General features: G+C 31.1%; 1 protein-coding gene across 2 annotated transcripts; it reads left to right on the forward strand.

The window, feature by feature from the left end:
• Positions 1-506: 506 nt before the first annotated feature.
• On the forward strand, positions 507-11,522 carry LOC134721955 (stabilizer of axonemal microtubules 2-like). 2 transcript variants are annotated; one of them, XM_063585292.1, is made up of 8 exons: positions 507-782; positions 2,517-2,754; positions 3,979-4,050; positions 6,376-6,598; positions 6,929-7,054; positions 8,470-8,695; positions 9,376-9,514; positions 9,976-11,522. In XM_063585292.1, the coding sequence occupies exons 1-8, from the start codon at positions 706-708 to the stop codon at positions 10,417-10,419; spliced, it is 1,545 nt and encodes a 514-aa protein (XP_063441362.1). In that variant the 5' UTR covers positions 507-705; the 3' UTR covers positions 10,420-11,522. The 2 variants fall into 2 exon arrangements, with proteins under 2 accessions (XP_063441362.1, XP_063441363.1); XM_063585293.1 differs by lacking the exon at positions 3,979-4,050.
• Positions 11,523-11,821: the final 299 nt, after the last annotated feature.

Here is an 11,821-nt window from a genome sequence, read left to right on the forward strand (position 1 = left end):
CCCAAATTTAAAAAAAAATGACGAACTTTGGAAAAAAAGACAGGAATTACTTATGACTTGATATCTATTCTAAAATTCTCAGGGCCAGACTGACTTTTGATACCTTTTCTGAAATTCTCCAGAAACAGAAATTTTCAGCATTTCAACTGTTCCAAATAATTTTTTGTGGATAAAACTATTATTTTTTTTATTTGTAGTCAAGTCTAAATTAAAAAGAAATTAAAATTACATCAAAACTAACATACGAGTCTTATATTAACGGACCTTTTGATGCTTTATTCGTTAAGGTCTTTTGGTAAATAGCTATACCGTGCGCATATATTAACCTCCTCTGTATATTTTCTTTAAAAGTGTCAATACAATTTAAAAACAGAGAATAAATGAGACCGGTTGAACATCAAAATCCCCAAAAATAAAAACATAACTTCGTAATGTTGGATTTTTATAGAACAATATAATATCTTAAAAGAATTTGTGTATGACCTTTAAAGTGGGAGGGAGTTAACGGAACAGCGGTAACTATCAACGTCGTTAGGGATAAGTCGTTCCGGATTGGATACGTGATTAAGCTATTTGTTCCATTAATACCTTTGTGTCCTTAATTAATACCTGCTTGTTTGATATACATAAATGAGAAATAAATGCAACATAGCGACCGGAAATGTAGTATTTAATAACTGACAAACTTTTCATAAATAGATAGTTATGGCGTTGAATCCGGATGATATTTTGAAGGAACAGTTTCCGGATAATGTTTCTATCAGTGACTTATGTGATTGTGGGTAAGGTTTTATCTTTTAAGTGCTGTGTTTGTATAGTTATTGTTTGTATTTCTAGTGTGAAATTGTTAAGTGTTTAATCAATATTTAGAAATGTCAAGCTATATGCCCTTTTCCCTTATCTAGAACAACTGATAATACCCCAAAATTATCGCCTTGGTTATGCAGGGTTTTCTTTGCTTTGAACTTGTTTTTTTCACGATCCACTATAAAGTTGATATAGAATTCTACCTGCATCGTTATGATACCTTCTTCTGAACCACCGTTCCTCATCAGAGAGTCAACATTTAAAAGTTACACATGCTATATGTTTTCAAGACTATCGCGTGTTAAGATAATCATATTGCATACCGTGACAAATAGCTACAAATTAATTCTTTGATACAAATAAATTGTGAATAAATCAAGAAGTTTTTTTTATTTGATTTCGTGTTATTCCGTTATTTTTAAAGTAACCCTCATTTAGCTGAAAAATATCCATTTAATTACCAATAATGACATTAAAACCGGTTATTTAATCGAAGATTTAAGGGTTGACAAAGGTATTGTATACCGCACAATGATATAGTTAATCTACCTCTAGAAGCAGGATTAGATTTCAATAGATATATGTATAAAATTTAAATCCTAAGTTATTTATTTTATCTTATATGTAGATAAAATGTCACCGCCGTCTTCTGACAAGTGAAAATGTGCACATAAAAATATTATGAATTCTTATTTCACGAATTCGAGTTTAGACGCTGTGACATCTTCTGTTTCTCTGGATCTTTACATCCTTTAAAGGATAACCATACAATCACATGGTGTATGTAGAACAGTTCCACCACCAATTACAAAAATTACATCCTTCGCTTATGTCAGTATAATACAACATTACATACACTTCGTATTTTCATTGGAAATTCGACCAACAAAAATTAAACATAATTATATCAGGAACATATACATGTTTATTCCCATTAGATATACTGTTCTCAGATTATATGAAATAGTAAATATATAATTATTTATCAATACAAAGAATAAACAAAATATAAGAAATTTAACAAATCAGCATTCTTTTTTGTGCTACAGAATAACAGACTCGGATAAATCAACACCAAAGACAGCTAAATGTTTCTCAACGTGTCGAAATTACCGACAAAACGTTTAGCTTAGCCTGTGGCAAAATAAAATCTCCATAATAAAACATGTTTTCTTATTCTCGAATAAGCGAAAGGTCATTTAAAATCCAACGTTTTTTCAATTTTGTCAAAAAGTTAATTAAAATTCAGTCAACCATCTAGTTTAAATTATCTGAAACTTTACCCTGGTGATAACATATTTGTGCCATTTTCAATACTAAGCTAGTTTCATTTGAAAACGATTCGACAAATAGTTGAAAGGTAGCAGTCCTGTTGCATCGGCTTGAAAGTTATTGTTAATTTCATAAGAAGGAATGATTTTACTTTTTTTTACTCGTTAAGCTTCAATATCTCGGAGGTCTTTTATTTATTGAAAGTAAATACCTGTTTATATAAACTAATTTTATCAACATAAAAACTGCCATGAAGAAAACGAACGTACTGTGCAGGTTCTAAGATCTATGAATCGGATAGTGACCAATAAATTTTGAAAGCCAAAAAAAAACCATTTTTAAACATGTCACCAGCAATCATTGACTAGCATTGTTCTTTTCAGCATAGTTTTTTGTTTCATCTAGGGTAATAAAACATATTGTTTTTCCACAACTAGGAAACACAAGAGGCGGAATCATGGAGCACCACCATTTCCCAGGAAATCTGGACCATGTCCCGATTCCGACTACATGGCTACATTCAAAGGAATAACTCAGCGTCCACGATCCAGCAAGAGACCTATGACGGAAGTCCCGTTTGCGAGGATTCCCAGAGAGCCTATGATGTTAGATACCAACCAGCGGTCGGATTTCAGGTCACATGGTCATATTGAAAGAACAAAACCGATTATTCCAGTAGGTTGACATATTTCCTTTGTTTTAGCTCATGTCTGATGTTTTGACAATTCACCGTTTCAGAATCTAGAGGATTGTGGGTAATTTTCATGTTCGTTCACCAACAAGAAAATGACATTTCGCTATGATGTCAAAGTTTTGCTATCACGACGATATCCATTTCAATAACGTAACGTTTTTGACTTAGCATGGCGTTTCATGAAAACACTTACCCATAATACACTATAGTATTTGAAACGGTGAATTTTTGCACTGAATAGTTTTATATATTTAAAATATTGAAATTTAGTAGGTTATTGTCTGTATCTGTATCTGTATTGGTACTTGTAGAATCGTGATCAGTAAGACTTGTATACACGGTGGTTGTGATTTTCACCTGAAAGTACTGATGGTGGTTGGTAGTTTGATTCACGTAAACATAATAAAATTGCACTGAATATTGGTTTATTTTGAAATGGAAAAACTTTGAACAGATAATTAATTGATTTAATAAACAGTGACACAAAATAATACCCGAGAATGAATATCAGTGGGCCAATGTTATTGTACCTTTTTTTTTTAAGTATGACCTGCTCCGACTTTGATGTATAATAAAGATTTAAAACCTTTACAAGTTAAACTATTTGTGAAACCATTAAACATGAATGATATGTATTGAAGTAAGCGTAGCATAACTTTCATATTGATAATTATAAGTTTGAAAAGTAAAGACGGTAAAAATATCCTGTCATTTCATTTACATAACGTATTTGTTTTTAATAAATTACTTTTTTTTTTGTTAAGATTTTTCCTATCTTATATATATTTAAAATCTGTTCCTTCAAATAAAAGGGTCTTTTGAAATAACATTAATAGTTTCGTGTATATAATATGTTTTTGTTCAATCCAGACGTACTATTTGTCGTTATTAATTATGTGTGTTTTATCGCTCATTGCTTGTTCATTATCATGACCCGACAGTTTCTTGGACAATCTAAGACGGGTGCTTGTTGATTTCAGACACTATTTTCACCCTTTTGATAACAATTTTATCCTTTTATATATGAAATGAATTGACTGAACTTGTAAACACAGAGACGATTTTTAAGTATTTGGTCTGGTTGGTGGCATATAGTTTTTGGATACATTATGTCATGAGTTTTTTTAACGATCATTTGTATCAATTTTATTGTAGAATTTACTTATATTCACTTGCTATAGTATTTTGCACGATAACAATTGTAGGATTTATATGGGAGTGCCATTTTTCCATCAGCAAGCAGAACAATTCAACATGGCCGCCGTGTCAGTAAAAGTGTAAGATGTAGTGTAATAAAACTAGGATTTGGTGTATCTTAACTATATTAGAACTTTATTTCTAGGTGACTAGTATAACAAATATTCTATCAAATTTAATATGATTTCTGTAAAATGAGAAATGATGATCCAGAATCTTTTTATTGAAATATAAAATGTATAAGATAACTGAAATTACAGCATTTTCAGTTCCATTGATCACCGAACGAATCTTACCAGTTCATTTAAGCTTCTTGCTTCACAGTTACTAATGTTTCACTATTATCAATCATTACCAATTTTAACTTTTCAATAAGTTATTTTGGGAGGGGAAGGAACTTTTTTAATACTATTTGAGAAAAAAAGGTTCTAATTTAGTTGGTTTGAAACGTCCTTGAGTTTTAGTTCAAAACACTTTTATCGCAACTCTTATTTTTGGAGTGTTATCTATATTTTGTTCAATTTACCCTTGAGCTGGATTTGACCTTCACTGAGACAACCTACCTCGCTTTATTTTTGCCCCCTGTACTAAAAAGTTGATAAAAGGATCATCCTTGTTCATTGTAATGTTTATGAAAGAAATAATTCTCACTTGTATACTTTTTTCTACGCTTTTACTGTAAAGAATTATACAGTATACTATAAGTATCATCTCTCATCGTCTCTCATCGATTCTTATCCTGTGTGTGTGTGTTTCTAAAATCAAATGATTTGTTTCAGTTTCGTTTTCTCATCTGCAACGAACTTTACGATAAATAACGGTATTAAGAAACAATGATTCCTAAATAAGGATATGTTTTGTTTGGAAAGATAATCTACGGCAGCTCTGCAAAAGGAATCTACATGATTGCACTGTTATTGGTTAAAACTTTTAAATGAAAGAAATAGACAATAATATTAATATAATATAACAAGAGCGCACCTGTCATGGAAATTACGTCAACAGTAAGCATCTGTGCACCAAAAATCTCCTACGGCTTTGAAAAGTTCACGCAACATGAAGTCTATAACTATTTTCAAAGTTTTGAAATTAACTTCATCTATATGGCAATCCTTCAACGTGTGTTCTGACAACACCACCAGTCAAGAAGAAATATTGATTGTACTGATTTTTTAGAGATACATTTTTTTCAACAGACATTATTTTTTGTCGAAATTTTAGTTGTAACTTCATACCCACATGTTAATTGTTAGTTTGAATATGTTTGTTAGTTATAAATATAGTTTTGTCCTTGGACCTGTGATAGAAGTAAACATCGTTAAACAGTAGCCGTTTTAAGTTATGTCGGCTTTGTTGACTAAATATATAAACATGTTTGACTTTGTAACGATTACCGAGAGTTTAATATTTATTCAAAGTCAGATCCTACGCCTTTTTGTATACATAATGTAAATAAACTCTCACTTGAAAACCATTAAATGTCCCAAGCCAGGCCAACCACTAATTACCAAAGATGGTAATTTCAGAAACGCTACCGACAATGCTATACTTATTTATCAACGCGAGCCGTTTTCATGAATGATCGAAATACTCAGACACATGCAATTACATATGTAAATATATGTGCATTGTGTCAATATATGATATATTATTCATGTACATGTATGCAAGTAATATATATGTATAGGTTTTGCTTGTTAGGCTTCAAACATTACACTTATTTCATCTTAAATGTATTGGTAGGAATTATATCAGCGTATATTTAACATAAAGCCTGCTAAGACTAAACGAATTATATTATTAAACGCTTAAAGCAGACGCATAATGCTTTTGTGAGACAAAAAAAAAACCCACCTTGAAAGATTTCAACGAAATCCATTCTTGACTTGCTTTGAAACTAATAAGACAACAATGCATGCTCTCTTGAATTATCTCTCTAGTCAGACACTTCTAATATCAATCTTTCGAACGTTAAAATGTACTCAACTTCGCATGTATTCTACTAACATTTTATATTATTGTTTTATGTCCCTTGTCTTCGTTAAAATGAAATTCCATTTTCAGGTATGAAAAGTATGAAACTGAAATTTCAAAACTAATAAAATGTTGCACTTCTTTCAGGCGTCGACAATTTATTCCATTTTTTCCTATCCAACCATGACGATTTCACATTCATTTTTAAGAATAGCTTTACCATTTTTTTCCTGCACCCATATAATGTATTTGTGTATTTGTTAATTTGAGTGCAGATTACTTGCTAACCTTTATACACCCCATTGGCAGTCGAGTGCACCATACTATATGAATCTCAAAGTCAATCATCATTCACAATAAAATATCCAGCTTTATATTGTCCAAGGTTAAATATGTTTCAAATATTTAATTTCTGACTCTTATTACAACAGGAGGAAAAATTTGAACCGTCGTCTGCTAAGATTGAAGGAATCACTTCGTATACCACGGAGTTTATCCCCAAACAATTGCAACCAGAGTTCAGACGAATGGAACCGAGACCTAATTACGTACTATCAGATGCTAAGTTTGAAAACAGAACAACCAACAAGGAACATTATAAAAAGTGGGTTCCTTCTAAACAAGTTCAATTTGGAGAGATGCCGAGCTTCACAGGTAAAAAACATTAAAAAATACAATGTTAACGACATTTTAACATATAACATTTAGAAGCGAAAATGGAATTATTGAATTTCAACGTGTCTATTGAATTATTTTGGATGCAATTTGAACTACTTATACTCTCATATAAAAAAGTATGACAATAAAAACTAATAGTTAGCGCTGAACTAGATGATTATATATCTTAACAATGAAGTTCTTCCTTTTTTTGCCATGGCGTTTTCAGTTTATTTTTGACTTGTGAGTTTCAATGTGCCTTTGCTATCTTTCGCCATTCTCGTTATCAAGCTGCAGACATCCTATTTATCATTTTAATTATTACAGGTTCAATATTGTATCCTGAAATGAAAGAAAAGTTACCAGAAACATGTACCCAGGATTCCTTTAAAGGAGAGTTTGTCAAACGACCGGAGGCCATTCGACTTTCTGAGTCAAATATCAAAATGGAAGGTATGCATACTATATTTATCCGGCTTTTATTTTGTACGTTCGTGTTAAGACCACGAGTTTTCTAACAAAATGCCGGTATTTTTATATGGAAGCAAATCCCAGACCACCAGAACATTCTTTCATCTCATATACATACACGTCTAAACAAGTGACAATTCTACGACATATCCCTCTATTAGATCACTAGTGAAGGTGGTACAAGTCCAACACACATATTATATTTATAATTACTCTAGATAGCATTAATATATATAGTGAAGGCAAACAAAGTTAATGTTTGAATCTTGCCGCATGCCAAGTTTTAGTCTCCAGCACTATACGTTTATATTGAATTCATGTACTATAAGTTATACGAATAGATGTATTATAAGAAAATTAAATAGCGTCAAAACTATATAATACGTTTTTACAGGCATACACATTTATAACACCTGGTTAGATATATTCAGTACACTAATCAAACAATACCTTTAACTCTTTATGAAGCACAAATTATTTTTTTTATTTACTAGGTAAACACAATTATAAAGTTTTAGTGTTCAAATCAATATGACATTTAAATGTTTAAAATACTAAAAAATTCAATACAAAGGTTGAATACGAATAAGTATTCAATACATAAAAGCAGACCTTTGTGAACCGCTAACTTAGGAAACGTTTATGTATGTATCAGACATGACTGGAAAGTATTAACATTTACTAATTTAAACATTGTTTGATCAATAAACAAATTAATAAGTCTATTATTTCCTAGACCTACATGTTATTTGATTAGTGAACAATACAAATAGTTTGATTTGTACAGGAATGTCTATAAAACAAACTTCAACACACTTACTGAATGTACCATGATTTGTACAGGAATATCTATAAAACAAACTTCAATACACTTACTTAATGTACCATGATTTGTACAGGAATATCTATAAAACAAACTTCAACACACTTACTTAATGTACCATGATTTGTACAGGAATATCTATAAAACAAACTTCAACACACTTACTGAATGTACCATGATTTGTACAGGAATATCTATAAAACAAACTTCAACACACTTACTTAATGTACTATGATTCGAAGTTTATTTCTAATCTTGTGCATATCAATTGAAAAAACATAATCCAAAGAGTTCCTGTTTGGAACAGTTCTTTTATACTTATAATAATACAGTTGCATAAGTTGTATACAAGGTTTTAATGGCCTGTTTGGTTAAATAAATGTATTATTTAAAAATTACATGAAATTCATATACGTATGTTCACATCTTCGAACGTTGGTTTATAAATAGCTGTTTCATTGGCAATCCTTATTTTTCTCACAAAGGACATTGAGCATTACTCTCGTGTTTGTTTCAAATGAAACTCTCGTACTTGTTGAAGATTTAAAAATCTACGAACATCATTGTTTTCTAGGTGATATGTTTATGAATACCACAAACCACGACACATTTACCAAACATGAAGGCGACCATCGTGTCAAGAGGACAATAAATCAACCAACACTAAAAGTAGGCAAAGGTCTGGGTAAATTTGAATCGTTAACACAGAACAGACGAGACTTCCCTAGTTATTTAGATCCAGAGAGAGCTAGAGCTGCCGAACCTGCTCCATGTACCATTGACCTGAAGTTTGACAATAAGTAAGTAGTTTGTTTCTTTGATTTTATCCCGTTTATTTTTTAAAAACATAACATTTGGGATTATTATTTCATGTCTAGACTATAATACCGCCATTGTCTGAAAACATCTTATGGCTTGTTACCACCAAATGTCTGACAACTTTTCATTGCTTGTTACCCTACTGTCTGGCAACATTTATATCAACGCCAATGGCTTGCAATAAACATCTCATGGCTATATTTGCACCACTGTCTGGTAATATGTGTGGCTATATTGCCACCACTGTTTTTTAGCATCTTTTTGCTATATTGCCACCAATCTGACTGTATAGTAATATCTCATAGCTACGGCAATCATTTCTGACTCTATTGTCATCACTGTCTGGCAACATCATATGATGGCTAGATTACCAATAGACATTAAGTAAAAATCCATCAATCAAAGTGTGTCTACATTGCCACCAGTGTCTTAAACCATCTTATAATTATATTACTAACACTGTCTTGCAACATCATGCATATCTATATTGTCGCTACTATCTGGCCACATCTTATGACTATATTGTAGCCACTCTACAATCGCATCTTATGGCTGCATTGTTGCCATTGTTTTGGCTGTTTTTAACTCGTGTGCGCAATCCAAATTGTACGTAAATTTATTTTAACTGTATCTCTGATGGTTTTTTTTTAACTTTATTTAGACGAAGTTTGACAACAGAGCAGAAGGAAGTTTTCAAAGGTCACGATGTAGTGTTGAATCCTATGGCTAAGGCTATTAGGACAGATGTTTTAGAATATGAACCACCAACGGTCAAGTTTGAAACACAAACATGCAACAAGGTAATACATTGTAATTACAATAATAATGAATATACGTGCCATCACAAAATCAGGTGTATGTAAAATAAATTGTTGCATATTTACGTTTTTGTTTCTATATCGAACTGTAGTTAGGTTATTTAGTTTCTATATGGCTTTGTATTGTTGATGGCCTTCACCGTATTACCATTTATCATTGTTTATGACGGTATGGATCTTCTTACTGATTACTGAATTATCTTGATTATTTTACCATTTTCGTACACATCTATACTATACTTATATTAGGAGGACTTTGGAAAAAGATATCTATTTTACCAAGTAACTTGTTACCACATGCTTTATAAGGTTCAAATAGGAATTTAGTTGATTCGAGATTATGACTATCTTAGGATAAATTTGGTAATATTATCTTGTTGATATATTAACTTGAGTTTTATGTCAATGTGATTCTCTAAAGGATATTCTACTTGATGTTTCAGCGTGATTATGTTCCTAAGGAAATCCCAAAGGTTTTGATGAGGAATTTCCCGCCAGAAGGACAAATGCAACGCCGAGATGACAAGTTTGATGACAGGACTATGTCTAAACACTTCTTCCAGAATTGGGGACCACAGTCACGTGTTAGATATGGAGATTTCCACGAGAACAGACCCTACATTCCCCCTCAAACTAAATTTGACCATGATAGTGTAACAAAGACCTCTTTCATACCTAAGAAATATGAACCCATTAAAGACTTCAGACCAGAATACAAGCCTGTAAACCAGGACGGAGAAATAGACTTTGGAACAGTTCATAGACAAACTTATACAAAACCTGTTGTTAAACCATGTAGGGCTCAATTATTTTTGTTACAAAGAGAATTAAAGAAATTAAAGCTGGAACGAGAAGGATCAGCCCCACCAGCACTCACTGTTAAGTAAAAAACTGTTTTTTAGTTCTAATTATAAGCTTATCCTTCTATTTCTAAATCGTTCCAAAGTAGTTTTCAATTTATTGAAATTGTTATTCTCTACCTTTTTTTTCAAACTCACATCCAAGATGAAACTTTATTAATTTTTATGCCATCATTATATTTTGATTTTATTAACATGTTTATCATAGTTGAAATGGTCATGTGTGTTTTAGTATCATGCATTTCAAAGCATTTTTCGTCACAATAACGTTTTCAATGTATGTTGGTGTTGAATATGCAAATTAATATTACTTGAGTTATGATTAATTTTTATAATTATGCATGTGTGTCAATGTTTTTCTCGTTTATATTGGCTATGCTACTTATTTTTGTGTCAATTGTGAGTTTCAGTAGACGAATGGTGAAAATTACAATAGGTTTTGTCATTGTTTTGAAAGAGGGTTTTTACCAGGGTAACAGAATGTAATACTCTTACTGCCGGAAACGTTAAGCAAATCAGTCATTTTCACCTTAATCAAACAAATTTATGTTTAATCATATCTCTTCAGAGTTAAAATAATTGTAAAATATAGAAACTTTACTTGTGTCATAATTTCGATGCACATTCATCCAACCTTTGCTTGCCACTTACTTTTTGACAATCTTAAGTATTATATGTTTTGTTACATTATTTTATATTAATATTTAATATTCTGTAGAGTTTTATGTTTTGTTATTTGTTTTATTATTGTTATGCTATTTAAAAAAGGTACAACAAAAAAGTTAATATATATATACCATGACAAAAGGTGTACATGTATACATTGTAACATATAGAGAAAAATTATAATTCTTCCAATCGGCATGCTTTGTGGCATTTACATGTTACTTATTTTATCTTGTGTGGAATTTACATTTTTATATTCTTTTCTAGGGTCTAGACTATATTGAATTTAGCTAACATCTTTAGTTGCTGGATAAGTTTTTATACGTTTGTCAGTGCTTCTAAAAGAACACAATAACTTCTTTTTTTTACAAAATAGCTGTGATTGTATAACGATCTGTGATAGATATACATGTATTTTACTATGTTGAAAAACAATCTGGAATAAAAACATCTTTACTAAAAAACGACCTTGTTTTCTATACAGATACCATTTATGAAGAGAGACCATGATTTATGTGCAGGTCAGATGTTGTCATGTATATGAATGTGAACCATACAATTTAAAAAAAAGTATTAATAAGATCGTTTTATCTATTTCAAAAATAACAACGAACATCGAATTATCGGGATTGCAACAACTGAAGAAATTTTCGAACTAGTACAAGCACAGTCAATCAAGTTTGATTGGACATTAATTTGAACTCAACCCTCTACCTATCAATCTCGATTTTGGAATAATAAATTGTCATATACAAATAATTGA

This window comes from Mytilus trossulus, chromosome 6 (assembly GCF_036588685.1).
Source record: "Mytilus trossulus isolate FHL-02 chromosome 6, PNRI_Mtr1.1.1.hap1, whole genome shotgun sequence".
NCBI classification, from domain to species: domain Eukaryota; kingdom Metazoa; phylum Mollusca; class Bivalvia; order Mytilida; family Mytilidae; genus Mytilus; species Mytilus trossulus.